The sequence below is a fragment of the Mytilus californianus genome, unplaced genomic scaffold (assembly GCF_021869535.1).
Source record: "Mytilus californianus isolate M0D057914Y unplaced genomic scaffold, xbMytCali1.0.p SCAF_3, whole genome shotgun sequence".
In the NCBI taxonomy this organism is placed as follows: domain Eukaryota; kingdom Metazoa; phylum Mollusca; class Bivalvia; order Mytilida; family Mytilidae; genus Mytilus; species Mytilus californianus.
The window spans coordinates 127,916,632-127,941,448 of record NW_026262679.1 but is presented as its reverse complement, the minus strand read 5'-3'; the positions used below and the strand labels follow the sequence as shown (position 1 = coordinate 127,941,448).

Below are 24,817 nucleotides of genomic sequence, written 5' to 3'. Positions count from 1 at the left end.
AAACTGCACAGGATTTGTTTTATTCACATTAATATTTTATTACCCATATATAGATGCTGTTCAGGTTTTAGTCTATGTATGGACATGCAAGTACTATATGCATATAAATTAGTACAAGTTTTATTTTGCATGAAGCAAATTGATACCTCTTGTAAAAAATGATGTTATGGCCAATTAAAAAAAATTAAATTAAAAACCCATAAAAATCTATTTTAGCTATGTTCTAATATAGCAACAATACGCTTAAACCTATTACATTTATACGAAATTGTAAAATGATACTGATGTTCTGAGACGAAAAATACTGAAGGGACATCCAAATTCATAAGTCGAACACAAACTGACAAAATATACCTTTGCAAAAAATAGAAACGACCAAAAGACAAACAACAGCACACAAAACACAACATAGAAAACTACAGGATGCGCAATCCCCCCCCCCCCCCTGCCGGCCCTAAAAAAACCAAAACAAAACAAAAGGGGTTATTTCAGGTGCTGCGTAAGGGTAATGTGGCACCCGTCGTTTTGCGCATGTTGGTACAGATCCGGTGATAAGTCTAATTTTGTAGGTCAATGACGGGATTGTGGGTACGACGATTGAAACATATCCGTCGTCATAGAAGAGAATATCAGTGAAACAGATATTTCATAACGGTCAACTAATTCATGATAGTGTCCGTAAAATGTTCAAAGGGATGATTTCAACTTAACGACTTGGAACCCTTGGTTCAACAGCTCCCTTGTAATCAGCAAGTAATATAAAAATAGAAGTAATATAGATATTGTTTATCTTTTAGAAAATGAATATTTGTCACATTTTTTTACGTTAATTTTATTTAATTGCCTTCAAGATCCAATAGCAGAGTATTTACCATCCTATCCAAGTACTTTACTTCAGTAACCTATTTCTTTGCCATAATGTGATGCATTAGCGTGTATACATTCTTTTACCCTTTCCTTCTCGTGTTTTCTTACATCTATCTAGAAACTTGAAACTTCCTTTGAAAAATCACAGTCGCATTAAATGTGCAACAGAAGAACACACACACATATATATATACACACAAATATAACATCACATATGAATACTTTACAATAACACAAAACATACATACATACAACAGAATAATACGAAATATTTCTATTTCTTGCAGTAAACCAATACGACTATTACTGTTTGATTTTTTTTTATCCATCTAACATTTATTACATTATGTACGATAACAAAAATGAGCTCATGTTGGAAAAAAGAAAATTAACAAAATATGTCATGTAATAAAAGAGTGTGATGCATGCAATATACAATGTAAACGCAGGGGAAAAGGTTTGACGCAGTTTTCAACAGTTACCTTTATCATAGCCAAATGTTTGAGAAGCAAAAGATGAAATTCTATATCACCAAAAGTAAACTAAACACGTATCAAAAACAATCTTAAAATACAGGTTAACTTTGCTAAAAAGGAATTGCAATCTTAATTTCCTGTTTAAAGTGAAAATAAGTAGTCAGTTATATATGTGTAATTCTAGATCAGTTGATCATGCTTTTAACATATACAAATGTTCATTGTTATTTCAACCTTTCAGTTTGTCTCAATTGACTTAACCATTTTTCCAATATTTTTCAGTAATAAACAAAGTCACAGATGCCCCAAAATTAAAACTGTACCAAGAAAATACTACAGGAAAGAATGCAGAGCTCGTTATAAAATGAGTACGTATTTTACAAAAAAGTGTACATTAATATAAAGGTATACATACCTTAATCAAATTAGGTCTAGCTACGGTTTAAGATAGGAATGAAAGTCGTTTAGAAACATTGCCGGAGTATCCTACCGTATTTTTATGAACTGAATTAAATTAGAACGACAAAAAAATTGAAATCGGACACTTTTACATGTGGTTACTGTCATATGATTGACTTTTTAAAGTAGTAATTTGGAATCTCTATACGAAAGAATGACCTTGAAAATGCTCTTTCCTGTAAGTGTTTGCATGGAAAGTCATTTCTAACAACTACAAGAGAACACAATGAATACACAAACCCAATTATTTATGTTGTTATGTTATTGCGTTGCGTAAACATTGTGTATTCAATGAATTTTGTGCTAAAGTCTTAAACATAAACGATATTTGTCGAAGGTATAAACGCTGATTGAACACTTGTAGATTGTTATATTGTTTTAAAATTTTTAATTGATAGGCATTTGATTTGATATTTAAATTACAATTGCAGGATTGATTCATTGTATATAATTATATAGGATATACACATCAAAGATATCAGGCTTATAATTTTGTACGCAAGACGAGCGCGCGTTTCGTCTACAATGGCTGGAAGTTACGGCCACACATGGACATATGTAGAGTTTGCAAATCTATACACCTTCATTTAAAATCATATGTTGTTTTCATTTGTATTAACATACTTTTCTAGGTCCCATCGCCATTGTTTTGATCGTAGTTGTCTGTGTGGTTATTGCTATCCTGTTTTGTGCATTATTTTGTAAGAAACATAATGAGAGCGACTTCCGTCATTGGACAGAATGGTATTGCTGTAACTGCTTCGCAAAATGTTACGACAAAGAGGATTATTGTTGTGATCGTTTGTTTGGAAAAAGAAAAGAGATGTCATCTGCGTCCTCTGTGACAGATGGAATAATGGATGAATCCATGTTTACTGAAATGGGAGGTGAAACGGAGATACGTGCATTAACAAAGAACGAATCATCACCAGCACTACATACGGTGCATTTCGAAATTCCCGAATCAGATAGTCAGTTTTCATTTGAAGATGGTTCAGCACCGAGGGTGAATTTAACGTCTAACATTAATACAAGTTCCAGTTCCGATATAGAAGCATTAAATCGTGAAGATTCAGGGCTTGAAATAACTATTGAAAACACGAATCAAGAGACTGAAAGCCTACCTCTCAATGAAGTAGAATCAGAAACTTCGGTGCTTAAGATAGAGCCGCCAGCATTAAATTCAGAAAGTCAAACATGTAATCATAACGAGACGATACCTTGACATGAGTTATCATTGATATGGCCATAATCCTAAAAAATAACTGTTTACAAAACTTTGAATTGTTCGATATGTTAAGGATTTTCTACCACCAGGAATAGATTGCTTTAGCTGTATTTGCCAAAACCGTGAATTTTGGGTCCTATATGCTCTTCAGCTTCGTACTTAAATTAGCTTTTCCAACTTTTTTGATTTGAATGTCACTGGTGATTCTTTTGAAGACGAAACGCACGTCTGAAATGCAGTTTCAAGTCTGGCATTTGTGATTAGTTACAATTTAGTATGTTACTACATATCTATAGACCGGATGGTCTCATGTTTTATCATTTTACAGTATTAATGTGTAAATTGAATAACATCTAATAAAGCGCTTCCAAATATAGAAAAAATCCTGTTTCAATTGGTTGTAGTAAAATACTTAAAACAATTGAGTAGCTGAATATTTTACTCTTACTTTAATCGTTGATTTTCAATTTTTAGACTTCTCATCGCGCAGGTCGAACATAAATTTCGTATTAGTTTGGTTTTTAAAATACGGCTAATACATGTTTCATACTGATACAATATTTCGGAAAAGTTATATACTTATGCAAAGAACTAAAGTTTTATATATTTTGTCAATTCAATAGAGTTCTTAGCACGACAGATTTTCTACTAATTTTCAGCATACATTCGGAGGTCTACATATGATTCTTTAATTCTAAACAAACGCTAATCCCATGTGTGAAGTTAAAACAAGGCAACAGTAGAATACCGTTGTTCAATAGTCATAATTCGATTAAGCAAAAACAAATACGGGTAACAAACTAAAACCGAGAGAAACACATCAACTATAACAGGAAAACAACGGAACAAAAACACTGAACTACAACAAAAGCAAACGCCAACATACATAGAAACGGACTGTCTGATAACAACTGCCATATTCCTGACTTGGTACAGGACATTTTAAGAAAAAAATGGTGGGTTGAACCTAGTTTTATGGCTAGAGATACCTCCCGCTTATATGGCTAAAACAAATTATAAATGAGGTTAAATAAAACAATAAAGTTCCTAGAAATATTTTTATTTAAAAATCTTCGGGCGTCTAAAATGGTATATATAATGAAGTAGTATATGCTATAATACATATAAGTACAAGATCCTTTATCAGTTAGGTCGTTGATTTTCATCGATTTCTGAAATAAAAAAACGTAATTCAGTCATAACACTCACATAATACAACAATAGAATTTCCTTCACACAATTTAATTTGATTACCGAATACATATTCTCATATATTATTCAAAACCTTACGGACTTTGTAATCAGCAATGAAAGAGTTTTTTCTTAACATTTGATCAGTGTCCAATATTTGTTTATTATATACACGTGTTTTTCTTTCGAGCGTCTACTTTACATCAAACTATGTACAGAGCAAACTTTTGTGATAGTACATATATTTTCAGGACTGTTTTCAAGCTCGATTACACATGATTTATTTCTTAAGGTTAATTTCTAATAGTTAGAGACATTACCGGAACTAATAGCTCATGTACACAGGCAGCGAAGGGATCGACACTTTTTCCGTTACCTTACATCTTTGTATCTTTTAGTTGATCTTCTCAATTGGCAATATCAATTTTTTTAACGAATAAAATTTAAACTTGCATAATACCTACAATACCTGAAAAATCATTCCGTATAATTAGGTCTTAAAAAGGAATAAGTGGAAAATTTATGCAGAAGATTATGTCTGAACTTAAATTAAAAATATTTATATATATATGATTTAAATCTGTCAGTACCAAAGCACTAGCCATAAGATAGAGGATACATACAGAGACTGACAGTCTAAATTTAAACTATGATACCGATAAAAGTACGTCTCGACACGCGTTGCTGTTTCATTTACGTCAAGTATGTCCGAAATCAAAACTCGGAGAAGTATAATATTATAAGATCTATGACCATTGAAAAGCTAATATAGCTTAAACGGAACAGCAAAAATCGTCTTAGGTGACCTTTATATGATATAGTTGATACCTTATTTTTGTTCAATTATAAACTTAATTAATTCTTATATAATTGTATGTTTTTTAAAAAAATCATGCAAGTAGCAAAACACAAGTTACTTGATGGTTTCTGGGACTGACAGTTCAACATAAATGGTAAGTATCAATTGATACCAGTATTAACTTATCATACCTATTTCAGTTCACAAGTTCATAAAATTGAGAATGGAAATGGGGAATGTGTCAAAGAAACAACAACCCGACCAAAGAGCAGAATACAGCCGAAGGCCATCATTTGGTCTTCAACACAGCGAGAAAATCCCGCACCCGGAGGCGTGCTTCAGCTGGCTCCTAATCAAAAATGTGTACAAGTTCAGTGATAATGGACGTCATACTTAACTCCAAATCATATAAATGTACTAAAATTAAAAATCATACAAGACTAACAAAGGCCAGAGGCTCCTGACTATTGACAGGCGCAAAAATTTGGCGGTGTTAATCAATGTTTTGTGAGATTTCAACCCTCCCCCTATACCTCTAACCAATGTAGAAAAAACAAACACGCAGCAATTCGCACAGTAAAACTCAGTTTAAAAGTAGTCCTAGTCCGATGTCAGAATAGGTAACAAAAGAAACTAAGCAAAACGACAATGACACATAAATTAACAAGGGACTACTAGCAGTTACTGACATGCCAGCTCCAGACCTCAATTACACTGATTGAAAGATTATGTCTTCATCATATTAAAATCAAGCACAATCCCTCCAGTTAGGGGTTTAGTATCATACCATCATAAAATATATGAGAAGAACATAACCCGTATCATGCCAACAACTGGTTTTAGAATAAATGTGTTTATTTCCAATGCAGAGACCCTATGCGTGAATCATATTAAAACCAAAATATGCCATCTTTAATGACGTAACTATATCCATTCTAAATAAGTCTGTTTAAAGGTTTGGTTAGCTTTTGATGTGAATGTCGACATATTTGTGCTTTGAAAAGAATTGGATGTGAAATACCTGAACGTATAAGATGTCTGCATGTTGATTTATATTTACGAATGATGTCCTTGTACCGATGATAAAATTTAGTGAATGTTTTGACCAGTTTGAGATATCGAAAACCCTGGTGTAATTATTTTTCAGTAATACATAGATTTCTTTCGTTAAAATCAAATACATTGATACTTACACGAGCGAATCGAAGACGTTGAGATATATAAACCCCTCAAGATGGTGACAAGGGAACGTCACCATCCAAAAATGGATAATTAACAATAGGAAATGAAAAATCATCTCTTTTATCATATATTTTGGTATAAAGCTTCCCGTTAAAGATATAGATATCAAGATCCAGGAAAGGGCAGTGTTCATTGTTAGTATTAACTTTATTTAAAGTCAGTTCAGCAGGATAAATCTCTTTAGTGTACATACTGAAGTCGTCATTATTGAGTGCCAATATATCATCCAAATATCTAAAAGTGTTATTAAATTTTTGTATCAGATGTTGTTTCGATGGGTCTTTGCTGATTTTAGTCATAAATTGTAACTCATAACAAAACAGAAACAAGTCCGCAAAAAGTGTGTACAGTTAGTCACCATTGGGATTCCGATAACTTGACTATTAGACTATTTACCGGATTTGTAATAACATAAGTAACACGACGGGTGCCACATGTGGAGCAGGATCTGCTTACCCTTCCGGAGCACCTGAGATCACCCCCAGTTTTTGGTGGGGTTCGTGTTGCTTTGTCTTTGGTTTTCTATGTTGTGTCATCTGTACTATTGTTTGTCTGTTTATCTTTTTATTTTTGGACATTGCGTTGTCGGTTTGTTTTCGATCTATGAGTTTGACTGTCCCTCTGGTATCTTTCGTCCCTCTTTTTTGACGATATACGGAATCTGCTAAGCGAACAAAAATGTTATCTTGTATAATTCAAGGGCAATTATAGTATCAAAGCAGGTCCAATTGACATAGTTCTTTTATTTGTTGCTAAAAAATGACATGAAAGAGTTTGGACATATATATTCGCATTCCGACTTTTTAAATGCCAATTTAATTAGGTGTGTGAATTTTTTCTTTGTAAGAATATGAGGCAAAGTGGTATATAGGCTAGAAAAATCAAAACTTTGAACAGATTCAAAATCACCAATATAAGCATGCAATTTATCAAGTACTTCCAACGAATTTTTGACACTCCAAAAGTAATTAATTCCACTATTTTCAAAGGCCTTTTTTGAACAATTTATAATCATGTTTTTGATTGTACCAAGTGTACTAGTAAGTAGAATAGACAGTTTAGTAGTGGAACAATTGCTTGAAGACGAAATAAATCTATATTTGTAAGGTGTTTTGTGCAGTTTCGGAAGCTAGTAGATAGTTGGAACTTTCATTGTATTTGGTTCTTTGCTTGTAAAGAAGTAGCTAAAAGTTTATGTTTGTTACAGATGTTATTTTCCGAAAATGGAGTCAGTTGGAATGTTAGTGAATTCGTGATTTCCTTTTGCAGAACCTCAATGTAAAATTTACGTCAAACAATAATGATATTATTAGCAGCCTTATCAGCCGGGACCAAAAGCGAATTCCTTGGCGAGTTCTTTTAGCCTATGTTTAATACGAGATAAAGGGTTATTATGGTTGTTGTTAGGAGTAAAATGTTCTTTAAGATGTTGTACACGTACATCAACTATGTTCATTACTGAATTAAGTGCATAGCACTTGTTTATGGAATAATCTTTGTCTGGTTCAATTCAGACCGAAGGTTTAGGTGTCCAAATTTAAGAGTACTAAAAAACAAATAATACCTAAATAGAAAGATGGATTTGTCTACCGCAAACTTTGCCTACGATGTTGCATTTTCTAGTTTTGTACAGGAATAATGGTAAAGAGTTACTGATAGAAAAAGTTAATTGATGACAGAGAGATAGCTATATAGGATTAATAGAGGCCTTAATTAGCTCTCGCTACAATTTAAAGCTTCCAATTTATTAATCAGAAAGGAATCGTTTGCAAAGGTCTTCCAGCAACCAGTAGACATATATTCTCAAGGATCGTCATAGGGGATATGGGCTCATATTCCCTGTCAATGTTTTATATCTCCTGATCCTCAGGCGAAGGGGACATAGAACATTAACAGGGTATATAAGCCCATATCCCATTTGAAGCCCGAATGACAATTATATTATACTGGAGTGTCCTGATTTCAACACGAAATACGCCATCACGAGTTGGTTGGCCGTTATGGAATATCTGTTTCATAGATGACGACGGATATGTTCCAGTTGTTGTAACAACAATCTCGTCCCCTTCCCGATAGTCCCTTATGACAGTCGCATAAAATTCCATTTAGACATTACACATATCAATGGGTTTGTAATTACATGAGCAACACGATGGGTGCCACATGTGAAGCAGGATCTGCTTACCTTTCAGGAGCACCTGAGATAACCCCCAGTTTTTGGTGGGGTTCGTGTTGCTCAGTCTTTTATTTTCTATGTTGTTTTGTGAACCGTTGTTTGTTTGTTTGTCTTTTTCGTTTTTAGCCATGGCGTTGTCAGTTTATTTTCGACTTTTGAGTTTGAATGTCCCTTTGGTATCAATTGCCTCTCTTTTAACTGCCATTTTTATCTTCGTTTTCCTTCACAGGGGATATGGGTTCATATTCCCTATTAATGTAACTAATCAAATTGCAGGATTAACCGGGATATTTTACTCCAGTATAATATACACCTATTTATGTACTCTCGGCAAAGCCCATTCCATATTATGCTAGGGAGTAAAATGATCTTTTAAGCTGGAAATTGATGAAGTTTGGTAACAGTATATTCTAAAATGCATTATAAGAAAACAAGGGATACAACCGGAGTTAACGTGAGTAAAAGCAGCACATGGGATCCAAAAGTCCGCAGTTTCTTTATAAATATTTTTGCTACTAGTTTCACACGGAATACACTCAATCTTGAAATTATAATCAACAAAATTAGTTCTGATTGTTGTCTAATGGTAGGACTAAGAAATGAGTTATAGAATCTGGAAAAAGGCTACGTAAAGGAGAAGAAACTATACACGGAAGATCAGAATAAAAAAAGACAAACACAGCCCATAAAACATTACACAGAAAACTAAAGGTTGAACAACATTGGGCTTCGCGTTGTTCAAAGGAAATTTCTGTTTAATGTTTTGTTGGCCATAATATCAAAATAAGAAGATGTGGTATGATTGCCAATGAGACAACTCTCCACAAGAGACCAAAATGACACAGAAATTAACAACTATAGATCACCGTACGGCATTCAACAATGAGTAACACCCATACCGCTATACAGTCAGCTATAAAAGGCCCCGAAATGACAAATGTAAAACAACTCAAACCAGATAACTAACAGCCTGATTTATATACAATATAATAATATGCTTTTGAATTTTGTGATGTTCATGATCTATATTTTAGTTTTTGTTAGTATTGTCTCTCATTTAATTTCAGATTTATAATTGCTCCCTATCTGCAAACCGTTTTGTAAAGTACAATTTGTCTACCAGTAAAAATATCTTACCTCGCTTTAATATTTAGAACCTGATCGCTGAGTTTTGCCTAGAAAAGAGGAAATTCATACAAAATTTAATACATTTTCACATATTGTTGGTACAACTGTTCCTCTTTGTTCCTCTTTTCATTGAGAAAAAAAAATTTAGATACATTTAGATAAAATTCCTTGTCTACTAAAAACATTTGCAGTTTTGTTAATAGACCTTTGTTAAGTTTGATATCAATAAACGCTTTGAAACCGCATTTCATTTTGCTTATTTCCAAAGTAATTGCTGGATTGAATCATAAAATATTCATGCAAATGAGTAGTTTTGTGCAATTAAACCAGGAAAGTCACTATCATGCATGCTGATATTTCAAGTTTCGTGCAATACACCAAAAGAAAGAAACTGTCAATGCATGATACTAAATGAAATGATGTCGCACACAGTTTAATTGATTTACAATTTGATATGATGATGGGTTGATGTGTAATCAATCAACGACTGTGTTAAAAAAGATACTCGAAAGTAAAGAACATTTCAGTATAACTTACGATCAGTTTTAATCGTAAGATTTTTTGTGAAAAGAGCTTGTGTATGTTTACTTTATGATGCTTTATTTTCGTGATTTAACTGTATGTTTCTTGAGTATTTGCTCTCTTACAACTTTATTGTTAATGTAAAAGTGCTGCCTCAATTTGAAGCATAAATATTAGATGAACTTAAAAATCACTATTATATATAGATATATAGATATATATTGTTTTCAATTTAGACTTATCTATATATATATACCATATCCGTATCCAGACTGTGCATTAGAATTTTGCCCATATGTTTCACCATAGTTTGCACTCTGTCTGACATATGAATTACCATAGCTTGTATCTTGTCTACCATAATTGCTACCATATCCTGTATCCTGTCTATCATAGTTTGTTGCTTGTCCACCATATTGGCCGCTATATTGACCGCCGTAGCTTGAAGTTTGTCCACCATAACTGCTTCCATATCCTGTATCCTGTCTACCATAGTTTGTTGCTTGTCCGCGATATTGCCCGCCATAACTTGTATCTTGTCCACCATAACTGCCACCATATCCTGAAACCTGTCCACCATATTTTGTTGCCTGTCTGACATATTGGCCACCATTTCTTGTATCTTGTCCACCATAATTGCCACCATATCCTGAGACTCGTCTTCCATAGTTTGTTGCTTGTCCGCCATAGCTTGCATCTTGTCCACCATAACTGCTACCATATCCTGTATCATGTCTACCATAGTTTGTTGCTTGTCCGCCATATTTTGTACCCTGTCCACGTGGTCCGTTATAGGACGTCGTGTAATAACCACTGCTGCCAGAACCATACCCGCTACCAGAAACACGTCTACCGTTTCCACCTCCTGTTCCACCTCCGGTCCCTCCGTTTCCACCTCCTTTTCTACCTCCGGTTCCACCTCCGTTTCTTCCTCTGATTCCATCTCCGTTTCCACCTCCATTTCCACCTCCGGTTCCAGTCCTAACAAGAGTGCTTTCTACTGCGAGTGCGAATGCTTGTCCACGTAAGTGTTGTGGAAGACCAGTGAAGTATGGTATCGGTGTGTCATGTTCATTCCATGTTTTCTTGTACTTAGGTTGTAGAAATTTGGTAACACCAAGGTCAATGTATGTTGGGCCTTTGTATTTACGGCTACCATTGGCAAAAGACGCATAACATAGACACAGGACTAGGATTACTAGCTTCATGTTGAAACCTTAAAAAAACCCATACAATTTGAAACAAACGTGTAAATGCATATTGTCCTACTTTCAATACTAAAAGGAAACACGAATTAAATACACCAACGATTCATTATATATTTCTCGAATCTCAGAAGCTGTCATGTAATCTTCTCTATATCGTTATAAAATATCTTGAACAATTATATGTGAGGACATTGAGCATGACACTGGTACAGTTTAAAGACGAGTTTTTGTTAAATATATGTATGTTAAAACATAACTAAATTTGTATTCTTTTCAAACGGGATGTATAAAGACACATCCACGTTCATTTTGATCTATAAAGAGGTTAACTCCTAACTAGCCTACTGCCTGTCAATACATTTATTTTTGGCACTGCACAAATCATGTCTTCTTTGACTGTCCATGACTTTAAAATACTAAATCCCTGGGATGTGTTTTAGTTGATTTTAGTCTCTAATGCATGATTTTTTATTATTAATTGTTTTTGGCTTTTAACTAGCTGTCAGTAACTGCGAGTACTCTCAAATCGTACTTTCTTGTTTATGACCTGTTGATACTAATTGTAATGCTTTGTTGTTATTTAATGTTATTCAGGGTTATATCTGGTCTATATACCAGCTTTGATAAGTGTTTGGTATTACTATAAATTTTCACTTCTTCGTACTATGAACATCAAAATTATTTATTTTGTAAAAATATTTCCTTTCTCTATTTGAACTGTACACGTTTATCTAACAACAAAATTATTTTTATTTACCTGTGTTTAAAGTAATTACAAATGGCTGATATTTTTGTTCAAGTGTATTGTTTTTCTTAAATTGTTTAACATTTTACAGCGGTATAACATGTTACTTTAATTATTCTTCCCTTAGTTTATTTATTTTGTATTTGCATTGTATCATAGATCAAATTTATTAGTTCAGTGTATGTTCACTGGTGTTAATATGTCTTTTGATTGAGTTAAGCCATTTCAATTGATATTTTATAGTGTTTTTCTATGTTGTGATGTTACAATATTGTTTCAGATAAGGGTGAAGGTTTGGTACCATTAAAACGTTTAAACCCGCAGCAATTCAGTGTTTGCATCAGTCCTAAGTCAGGAATCTGATGTTCACGGTAGTTGTCGTTTGATGATGAGGTTCATAAGTGTTTCTCGTTTTTTATATAGATTAGACCGTTGGTTTTCCCGTTTGAATGGTTTTACACTTGAAATTTTTGGGGCCCTTTATAGCTTACTGTTCGGTGTGAGCCAAGGCTCCGTGTTGAAGACCGTACTTTGACCTATAATGGTTTACTTTTATAAATTTTGACTTGGATGGAGAGTCGTCTCATTGGCACTTATACCACATCTTCTTATATCTATGTATACTGAATATACTAACTTCAGTTTATATATTTATATATATATAAACAAGTCTAAATTGAAAACAACGTTCAAACCTATGATTGCGTTGGATAAAAAGATCGCAATATTCATATGTGTCCAAAACAAATTTCTTGTTAGAGGGGTCTAAATACAGCACAAACAACATTTTCCAAATGACCAAAAAAGTAAAAAAGAATATTTTAACAAAACGCATTTTACTAGCAGGTCGACCAACAGATGTTCTTAAACCCTGCTGACTGCCATTGACGATTGCCAAATAAACGGATCCCAGATGTAACAAAATGGGTCTTAATTATGAATTTAATACCAAACAGAAAACAATAAACTTGCGGAAAAGATGGTATATCGCAAACAAAAGGTGCAAAATTTAGTACACCATATCTGGATTTCGACAATTAATGTCTCTTCAATGATGTTAGGAATCGAAACGGTATTTGGAAGGCCATATAATTTACCTCAATTAAGGATAGACTCGTGAATTTTGAAGAGTCGAAATAGGATGAACGGATCATATAAACCCGAGGGCAAATATAATACAAGCCCAAACGAAAAAATATAGGCAAGTCTAAATTGAAAACAACGTTCAAACCTATGATTGCGTTGGATAAAAAACGCAATTTTTATGCGTGTGCATGCAAAACAAATTTCTTGGTAGAGGGGTATAAATACAGCACAAACAATATTTTCCAAAAGACCAAAAAAGTGAAAAAGTATATTTTAACAAAATGTATATAAACGCCTAAAAAATGTACAAAACAACACCAATATTAAAAAATGAAAACATCAAATGTAATAATCTATAATTTTTTCGGATAACAGATATCCTTCATCAGTATGATTATGATGTAAAATGAATCATATCAGTCTATTCTGATTTAACTATAACAATCTTGAAATTTATACAATTAAAACCGAACACAAAAACGCTTGTAAAATGACGTAGGTTATATAGCTATTTACAATAGAAACTGCATAGATATGCTTCAAATTAAAATAGTAATGTGCGATATGAACTGGTACAATTCTAAAATTTCAAATTTATCCAATTTGGTGCCAAAGTTTTTAATTTCTTATCCAAAATCTTTCCCGAGTGAGTCTATTCTCCCTAGACCAAGCAGTGTTGTGGTCTATGATTGTAATCGTCAGTAGATTGAAATCTGCCTAAGTGTGGCCAGGGGATCTCAAATGTCGACTGAGAGGAAGGTTGGCTTGCATTCATAGTCGCTACGATGGCCGTTCATTCGTTTGTGAAATGGCTGTTCTGACTCGCCAACATACTGATTGCTGTATTTACACTGTAGAAGATACACAGCATTTTGTAGTCTTGCAATTAACATTGCAAAATATGGTGTATTCCGTACCAGTGGAGTGACTGTTAAAAGTCTGGGTATTCAGTAAAATTGAGAATGGAAATGGGGAATGTGTCAAAGAGACAACAACCCGACCACAGAACAGACAACAGCAGAAGGCCACCAACAGGTCTTCAATGCAGCGAGAAATTCCCGCACCCGGAGGCGTCCTTCAGCTGGCCCCTAAACAAATATATATACTAGTTCAGTGATAATGAACGCCATACTAAACTCCAAATTGTACACAAGAAACTAAAATTAAAAATAATACAAGACTAACAAAGGCTAGAGGCTCCTGACTTGGGTATTTGTTTGCAAGTCAGACATCGTTTGTTTCCGCATCCCTTGCAAGAGCCCACAGACGAAGAGCCTGTTTTAGAGGATAAATCAGCTCTCGCCAGCAAGTCTTTAAGTCTTTTGGGCCTACGGAGAGCCGGAACAGGTGGCTCGGGAAAGATTTTGGATAGTTTTTGATGTTTTTCGATTTCTTTCCAATTTTCGCGGATTAGGTGTGATAACTTGTCAAATTTGGGATGGTAAGTCAGCAAAAACGGCACTCACTTGTTGACCTTTTTGTCTTTATATTGTAAATGTTCATCTCGGCTGATGTTGTTAGCACAAGAGAAACCTTTATCAATGTCTTTCCTTTTGTAGCCCCGATTTTTTAGGTGACCACGAAGTTCTTGATCGTTATACAAATTATCACGAATCAATGCTGGTAAATTTTTTCAATATTGATGTTTGGCAGGAGGAGCCACTCCACTGGGTCCGTATACACTATATATTGCAATGTAACTTGCAAAGCCCAGAATATTGTATATCTTCTTCTGTGTCGATGTGGCATGCAGTTTATTTGGCGAGACAGAACAGCCATTCAACAAACGCAGGAATAGTCATCGAAGTGACTACACCTGCAAGCCTGACCTCCCCGTAAGTCGTCATTTGAGTTCACCTGGGCACGCCTAAGCTGATCTCAAAAACCTTACCATCACTATCATAGACCACAACGAGGTTTGGTCAAGGGCCGACAGACTTGCTCGGGAAAGTTTTTGGATAAGGAAGTTAAGGACAGTTTCCCCAGAGGGCATTAATGAAAAAACATAGAAAGAGTCTCTATCGTCACTTGTTTCCAGTAACTCAGGCTTCAGTACAGGACTCTTACAGTTTTAAGGAATTTATTCCTCCTCTCAAACATCAATATTGAAAAAAAATTACCAGCGTATTGATTCGTGATAATTTGTATAACGATCAAGATTACTATTACAGTGTGACTACCACATGTCAAGATAAGAACCATTTGACATATTATTGATGAACAATTTGAAGTCTTGATAGACAAACTGTGATTGTTCATATTGAATACAAATATTTAGTGCATTTTCAGCCTTATTTTTTTCCCTATTTTATGCACAGCGTGGACAAATTTTATAACTTTTCAATATATATTTACTCAAATTTTGTGTAGTTCAAGCTACAAAAATATTTTTTTGTCATGCATCCGATTTCTTCTTGAGAGATGCACACGCCTGATGAAGCTAATTTGTTTAGCGAAATATTGCGTGAATAATATAAAATATAACAACCAATTTTATAACACTCATTAGTGTGTTAAAGTTACATTCTTAGGCACTTATATAATTTAATGTAGTAACTGCATCAGTTTATCTACAAACTGATCCACGCCTAGATAGATTGAATGTTGATTGTTGCTTTTTTAGACACTATATATATATGTATATGTTACAGGCATTTTGTAAAATGCCTTAAAACTTTAGGCATTCTTATAATGACTGCAAGATTCAGGCATTTTACATAATGACTATTTTTTTAGGCATTTTACAAAATGCCTGGAAAAATTGAAAGGAATTTTACGAAATGCCTGAAATTATTTTATAGAATGAAATGTTTAAAAACAATTGAAAGCTTTGAACAACAGAGTAGTTTTATTTATGATAATTACTGAATGTTAAAGCTTGCAATTTAAGAGTTTAAATAATTAAAAATAAGTTTAAAATTTTTACTGAATTATTCCAAATATATCAAACAAGCACAGAACTCGACAATTGTTTTTTTATTTTTTAAAATGTTTCGATGACAGAACTGTTACACACTATATTTGTCCTGATTTTTTGTAAATACATTGTTGGGCGTAAAATCTGGTTTGGAGAAACCTGGATCATGACACTTTTAGCGCTTTTATATTTTTTTGTTTGGGCTTGTATTATATTTGCCTTCGGTTTTATATGATCCGTTCATCATATTTCGACTCTTCAAAATTCAAGAGTCTATCCTAAATTGAGGTAAATTATATGGCCTTCCAAATACCGTTTCGATTCCTAACATCACTGAATAGACATTAGTTGTCGAAATCCGGATATGATGTACTAATTTTTGTACCTTTTGTTTGGTTTTTATCCAACACAATCATAGGTTTGAAAGTTGTTTTCAATTTAGACTTGTTTATGTTTTTTCGTTTGGGCTTGTATTATATTTGCCTTCGGGTTTATATGATCCGTTCATCCTATTTTGACTCTTTAAATTCAAGAGTCTATCCTAAATTGAGGTAAATCGTATGGCTTTCCAAATACCGTTTCGATTCCTAACATCACTGAAGAGACATTTATTGTCGAAATCCGGATATGGAGTACAAAAACCTTTGCAACTTTTGTTTGCGGTATATCATCTTTTCCGCAAGTTTATTGTTTTCTGTTTAGTATTAAATTTATAATTAAGATCTATTTATTACATCGGTGATCCGTTTATTTGGCAATCGCCAATGGCAGTCAGCAGGGTTTAAGAACATTTGTTGTTCGACCTGTTAGTCAAATGCGTTTTGTTAAAATATACTTTTTCACTTTTTTGGTCTTTTGGAAAATGCGGTATTTAGACCCCTCTAACAAGAAATTTGTTTTGCATGTACACGTACAAAAATTTCGGTTTTTATCCAACGCAATCAGGTTTGAACGTTGTTTTCAATTTAGGCTTGTTTATATACATATATATATATTTAAATATCTTGTGTCGTACCTGTGGATACTGGTGTCGTACAAAAATCGTAGATAAACCTTACAATACGGTGGCAGCTTTACATAATATTAATTATTTTATATTTTAACCATCCATAATATGTAAATGTAAAACTTTGAATAGAAAATTTTTGAGCATTTTCTGGATACGAAGATAATGGAGAAATGAGACAAACATAGTAAAAAGTACTAGTCATTAATACTCAATTCTAGACAATAACTTTGTGTTGCTGTTCTTCGACATGTTTGTTGCAAAATTATTCAACTCGACGAAACCTTTTAACCTAACAGCAAGGTCAAGATAACCCTGGCGTTTACCTGGTTTATATCAATTTAATATGCATGTAGTTTTGGACATGTATTTTTGTTTACTTTAAGCATCGAATATTTCTTTTCTGTCTTAATAATGTCCATAACTTTGTCCTGTTAGTCTATCAAAGATTCAATTTCGAATATGTCTTTTTAAACCGATTTTCGTTCATTGTTTGAACATACATGCAACTCATACATTCAATCTTGAAATATTTTCACAATCCCCATACTGCATTATACAAAATGTTCAAGGATGTATTCTTCTGACGTTTCAGTCTCGTTGAAATCTCGTTCTGGAATTATTTCCAAAACATGAGATACAAGTGGAAATATCAATGAATTTAAAAAAAAAAAATAATAAAACTTAACTCTGTGAAAAAATTGTGTATTTACAATAAGTAGTTTTTGAGAAATAAAATTTTTAAATTTTATAACTAATCAAGTCAGTCTCATTAGCCAAAATGTTGGGAAAATGGGTGAAGGGTACAAGAAATGATTTTACCAAATACATGTACATCCCATATCAATTTTTTCTTTTCAAATTTCTTAGATATGTATTTTTTCAATCATTTATAACAAAGAAGTTGAAATAATATGCTTTTTGTTCTAAAAAAAGAGAAAAATCTAAAATTTACAAAATTAACAACATGATAAATTTGACACAAAAAAGCAACAAAATTTTATAAAACTTTCTTATATTAACACCTACCTATAGTTTTTTTAAGTTAAATTTATTCAGATTGGTCCACTTCATCTTTAGTGAAAGTATGAAAAAAAGTTTAATTGTGAAACTGATTTTTTTCATGATAATAGCCCAAAAATGGGTAAACATTGATGAAAAATGGAAAAATCATCAAAATTGGGTACTTTCAAATGGCTGTAGCAAAAAAAAAAAGAAGTGCACCACCATAACCATATGATTTTTTTCTTCATCAATTATTTTTTTTAAGTCACATAAACCCAAAAATCTGGTTAAGAAAAAAAGTTTAATTCTAGAAATTTTTGGCTCCTCAGAGGTGTACATCCTTTGAATTGACTTTTTTTTTTTATAAAAGTGTAAATTGAAATATGAAAAAGTAATCATGCTTTCTCCACAAATCTCTTTACCTGGCAAAAATGTGATAAAGAATTTATCAGTTTATGATATCTAAATCCCGATCTAACATTTATAATAAGGATGTTAATGTTCTATTTGAAATCTGGGATATCCCTGCAATCAAGTACATATATCTTGAATACTGTTTTGGTATTGTGTACCAACAAGCCACGAGATTTATGTATTCTATTTTTTTGGGGGAAAAAACAAATTTAAAATATCAATTGAAAAAGCATAGAGCTTCAAGACCACAAGATTAATCTTACCGTGCTAGGCGAATGTCTGTAAGCACAGAATGAAAAACACATTAAAAACGTTTCTTTTTAACTGATAGGCACCGACGCTCCATTATCGTTGTCACATATGAAAAATTAAAATTGATTTCAAATTACCTTTTTCTGTTTTCCCTCATTAGCTTCACTAAGATTTAACTCCACGAGTCATTGGTCGCGATCTATCAGTTGAAAACCTTACATTTAAGAAATGAAATAATATAGATAAAAAAACGAAAGACATTCGTTTTTCTTCCTAGTCAATGAGATATGTTTTTTTCCTTGGTTTTAAAGCTTTATGTAGAAAAATAAAATGTTCAAAGAGGTAAAACAACATGTTTAATCATTATTTGTGCAAACTATGTTATACTCAAAATAATGTAAATAAATTTGGTTAAACTCGGTATCTGTCAAGTAATGATGAAAAAGGTTACTTTCCCCAAAATGCATGTTAAGAAAACACGGAAATCATTTTGCATAACTTTTGTTACATATCATTATAAAAATAAGAAGTTGTGGTATGTTGTGATATTATTGACAAGAGAACAAAAAATGAGGGTGTAGATATAACGTGCGAATGAATCCCCAAAGAAAATATCTGATATAGTTTAGTTGCATGAGTGGCCTAAGGCATTGGAAACAATGAAAGCGGCGTTGTCATCATTGTCTTAACATTGTCTTAACAGCTCCAGTTTTAAAGAGATAAAAAGATGATCATGAATGGTAAGATTGTCGAAGACGGAAGACGGGCATCGATCGATTGTAAAAAGCCAGGCTTTAAAAACAGAAAAGATAAAGACAAAGACGAATAGGAAATTTTCAATCGTGATTTTCGGGTCTAAGAGGGACAGCAAGCGATTAATTGGGTTGCTTTGAGAAAAAAAAAAATAAAAGATAATGTCTAATCGCAATTGTGTACGGAAAACAGATAGCAATCGATTGTAAGGTTTGGTAAATCCCTTTAACCTGGTATTGAATTTCGGGCTTGGAATCTATGATAAGGTTATAGTAAAGACTTATTCTTTCATGAGCTTTCAGTAGTGGGAGGAAAAGTACTGTCATAAACATATTGCCTCTGCGTGTAGATTTTATGGTAGATTATCCCAACAAACACATAAAATATTGTATTTTTTTTTAGGTAATTATCTACTAGCAATAAAGTATGGTTAAAAAGAAAATCACAAGTATTTGAAAAACCATATATTCGTAATTAGTAGATTCTAGGGTCCTAGCCTGGTACAACTTTGATTCTTATAACTCCCAATGCAGTTCATTGTCATACTTTGTGCTTTAAATTCGTGATCTAGTGCGAATTCTTGAAAAAATTCTGTAGATAATCTATCTAACCAATAATGACATGTTTTTTGACAATCAATCGCAAACTAATAAGCTTGATTAGGCAAGACGTATTTTCCGAACATTCTCCAACCTTCAGCGTATGATGTCCTTTTAAGATATATTGATAGAATGTTAGAAAGTAATTTATCTTAAATCAATAACAAATCGGTTTTTTGTCTTGTATCAGTCAAAGTTGAATGATTTATAACACACGATTTACTGTTTTCAAAAGACCATATTTGTTTGTTCTAATTCGTCTTGTATACTCGATTTTAACTACGATGGACATCAAACGTATTACGCACATTAATTTTGTGATCTTACGTATCACTATAAAAGTAAAGTTTATCTGGCAAAAGCAGCAGATCAGTCTAAAAATTGCAGAATTTTATGGTGAGTACTTTTTTTTAACATTTTAACTGTTTCCGGTGTCAGAAAGACGTCGGACACAGATTCTGTGCACCAGACACGTGTTTCTGGATAAACTTTATCTTGGTCTCTCGTGCAGCACGTGTTTCTGGATAAACTTTATCTGGTTCTCTCGTGCAGCACGTGTTTCTGGATAAACTTTATCTGGTTCTCTCGTGCAGAAAAAACATAAACTCGTTAGTTGAGGGCATAAACACCAAAAGACAATGATTAGAATATCCAAACAGATCAACTGTGCCACAGGGAGTTACAAAGTACCATAGTTTTAGTACATGTACAAAACGATGTTCAGGAAATTTAGTCAAAATGTTTCATTTAATACAAAACCATTGGCTACGTGGTAGATGATACCTTAGGAGACTGATATTCGTCCAGCATCGGTAGTGAAATCAATATTATATACATGACATTTTTGTTAGCGTTACTTTAGTTTTTTTGTTGTATGTACAGTACATGTAAAACCTATTTTGAAAACTTAAATAAACACTAAAATGTTCCGTATAATAGCAATATTAATAGAATATGGAGTTCTTTCAACCAGTAGCAATGCCAATCATCCGTGAATAAAACATTTTCAATTTCATCCAACAAATTAAAGGTAGCTATGTATGACATTCTTTTTTGCACGGGTACTAATCATTATACCGACATCAATCTTTGTATGTTTGCTTCTGTATATTATATTTGTTTTTCGTTCATTGTTTTGTACATAAATCAGGGCCCTGTATAGCTAACCATCCGGTATGGGTTTTTCTCATTGTTGAAGACCGATCGGTTACCTATAGTTATTAACTTTTATGTCATTTGGTCTCTGGTAGAGTGTTGTCTCATTGGCAATCATACCACATCTTATTATTTTTGTATTTATAAATAAAGAATACTAGTAAGTAAAGATATCTTTCAACTGGAAAATACTAGCAATGGAAAAGCTTAGTCGTCAAGTTTAATTGATTCTTATTTATATATCAGGAATGCGCATGCAAAAGAAAATACATTACAGCAATTACTGGTAGTTTTTTTAAAAATTTCATAACTATATTTATGATTTTTTTTCTAGCCGGTTGAACAATTTTTTCAACAATGCTTCTGCTCATTATTACTTGTGTGATAAGTGCTGTTTGTGCCACCAAGCTGAACTACCGATTTGTTGGCGAGAAATACGACCCAAACCCTTTACCTGAAAGTGTATGGAAACAGGTCGGGGGCGGGGATAACTATTTCCCACATCCAGGTCCAAGGTATATGCCGTCAGTAACTTTACCAAGACCAAGAATTGTTAACCCTAGAAATAGTTACGTCGATTACTACTATCGTAATCTCCGAAACAGTTATGGTTATGACAATGGTATCAGTCACCAAGGAGGAGGATATTCCTACGGCAACAGTCAGAATTATGGAACTTCCTATGGTGGAGGTCAGAGTTATGGAAATACCTATGGTGGGGATCAGAGTTATGGAAATTACTATGGCAACGATCAGAGTTATGGAGCTTCCAATGACAAAGGTCAGAGTTATGGAAATACCTTTAGTTATGGAGGGCCTAGCAGAAATAACTACAATGCATACTCCAGTGGCGGCAACAATGACTACGGACATGGACCACAGAGTTATAGTTACGGTAGTCAGATGAACTCGCATAGGGGCGGTGTAAGAACTGTATTTTCTCCACAATTGTCTGGTATGATGCAACATGTGCGTATGTCTGATATGATAGGGAAAGAATTTGACGTAAGAGGTGGAGGAAAAGCAAGAGTAAATGGAATGAGACGCGGACGTGGAGTAACTATAATGCATATGGACATGCTTAGACAACCAGGACATTCAAGACGAGGCAACAGACACAGTAATAATCATAGAAATACCAAATACTGGTAGGTTTTTTTACTGTCGTTTTTTATTTCACTAAAAGAACGATTTAGGATAAAACAATATTTGTTTGTTAGGTCTATAATAACTAAGAAGAAATAACAGTAAAACCATATGATTAAAATATGTATAGAGTATTTGATCTAAAAATGTATAAAATCTATGGTAAAAAAATCTCGTAAAATCTATGATTCTAAAATGTATAAAATCTTTGATTAAAAAATGTATGAAATATTTGATTTAAAAATGTTAAAAATCTATGATTAAAAAATGTATGAAATCTTTGATATAAAAATATTTAAAATGTATAATTTATAAAGGTATAAAATCTATGATTTAAAAATATTTCAAATCTATCATTTGAAAATATAAAAAGATATGATTTATAAAATATATGATATAAAAATGTATAAATTGCAACAAAATTTTCGCACTAAAGTATATTCTACATTTATCGTTCATCTCCATAGGAACAAAATACTGATTTGTCCCTTAAAGAAATTAAGAAAGGAGAAGTGCATCAAACACGTCTAAATATACTCCAAATACACAATTTCAAATTCTTATATGACGTGCTTCTCTCGCTCTGTAAACAACAGCGTAATAAAATTATCGATATATCTATACTTAGTGCAGACTCAAATATGTGCATATTAATGTTACTATTTACTTCCCTCGTAACCTATTTGCAAACACTATGTGGATTTCGTTGCGTTCAAATGGAACATTTCACATGGCCTGGGCCGTTATATTCACAAACCACAAACAGTGACAAGAACATCATTTAACTGGTTATCTGTACATATCTACTTGTCTTATTTAAAGACTTTAGAATCCAACTGTGTGTTATTAATATTGCAACAGATCTTAGCTTGTAAGAGACATATAAGATGTGGTATGAATACCAATGAGACAATTATTAACCATATAACAAAGAATTATGGTGTACGAAACGGGCGGATTTGTATTTTTTTTGTTCACTCTTTGTCAAGATTTTATAAAAAATATCTGAAAGGTTGGTTTTATAAAAACAATATGAAATAACGCAACAAAAAAGTGATAAACCGTAGCAATAGACTAAATAATGAATAATAACTATAATGTAAGAGTTACATATCAAATGAAATCAAGTTTGAATTCGATAATAATCATCATCGTGCAAGATAAAATGTGTATTTGAATAAAAACATTGGATGGGTTGGTGTGGCAAATATGATATGCATACTAGGATTAGAACATGCGAAAAAGACATTAAATATGAACCCTGCCTGTTTAAACGGATTTGTGATGTGCTAGTTCAAAACAAGACATGTAATCTTTCTAGGACATCCACAATAACAAATCAGTACACAGAAAGCTAAAGATGGAGCAACACGAACACGCCTAAAAAGCGAGCGTGAAATCAGGTGCTCCGGAAAGGTAAACAGTTTCAGCACCACTACTGGCATCTGTCGTGTTATTCAATGCAAGTAAAAAGGCGACAATTGGTATCCAACAAATGATAATAAATCCACATAAATACTCATATGTTAAAATATTTCTGATTTTGTAGAAACAAATATAAAGAGGAATATCATGACTACCTGACGACAGGATTAAAGTGCAACATTCGAAGCGACAAGACTCAAAGAGACACCGTTTTTTAATGTCAAATAAAACCTTCGTTTACCTGACACTTTGCATCACAATAAATGTTCTAAACAATGAGTTTTGGGGATTTTCACGTTAGCTTTATTGTTTCAGAGTTATGGGACTTTTATCGTGAATTACTTTGCAAATGTTTCACCTCGACAATGCTCAAAGGCCCTAGACAACATCATTTGTGAGTGTAAATCACATTGCATAGATTGCCTGATAAATGAATAGGTGTTGACAATTCATATACCCCCACGACACTTACCAATAAGGAAACCCTAGATAATCATAAGTCTGTTCTATGTTCCTTTGCGATTTCAACCAAAGATGAAGAACTGGATCTTCCTTCATTGTGTTGGATACCGATATTACATAAGGGTCCTTACAAACAACGTTATATTGCTGGGTTTTCAAAGTGCTCCACAAAATCTTTTTCTAAATTATTAACATCAATTTTATCAGCAATCAAAGGTTGTGAATTACGTAAATCGCCTTGCGTCAAGACAGTTGTACAATCCGGAAGCGTGAAATGTTTTGAAAACCAGTTTTTCTAGATTTTCTAGAAAAGGACAATGAAACTAAAATGGGACTCATCAAATCTAACCAATCGACAAACATTTACCGAGACTGTTCACTTGATTTGAGAATGAATGTTTCTATAATTTGCTTATGGTGGTTATATCTTAGAAACCAATACCTCAACCGGAAATCAGTGGGCTTTCATTAGAACAAAAGATCAAATGACTGTCAAGACTGAAATCCAAAGTATCGTTAATCAAAGTTATCAAATACCACTGAAAAAAAGTACAAC

The 24,817-nt window shown here is 33.1% G+C and overlaps 2 protein-coding genes across 2 annotated transcripts; one reads left to right on the top strand and one right to left on the bottom strand.

Annotated features, from left to right (window-relative positions):
* Window positions 1-1,628: 1,628 nt before the first annotated feature.
* Window positions 1,629-3,027, top strand: LOC127733762 (uncharacterized). The gene is made up of 2 exons (XM_052243075.1): window positions 1,629-1,711; window positions 2,435-3,027. Exons 1-2 carry the CDS (start codon window positions 1,708-1,710, stop codon window positions 3,025-3,027), a joined length of 597 nt encoding a protein of 198 aa, XP_052099035.1. The 5' UTR covers window positions 1,629-1,707.
* A 7,303-nt stretch (window positions 3,028-10,330) lies between these two features.
* Window positions 10,331-11,296, bottom strand: LOC127733761 (keratin, type I cytoskeletal 9-like). Its single transcript, XM_052243074.1, has one exon. The coding sequence runs from the start codon at window positions 11,294-11,296 to the stop codon at window positions 10,331-10,333; it is 966 nt and encodes a 321-aa protein (XP_052099034.1).
* Window positions 11,297-24,817: the final 13,521 nt, after the last annotated feature.

Excerpts from the sequence above, each read along its gene's own strand:
- LOC127733761 (XM_052243074.1), bottom strand. The coding sequence starts at position 11,296 with ATGAAGCTAGTAATCCTAGTCCTGTGTCTATGTTATGCGTCTTTTGCC.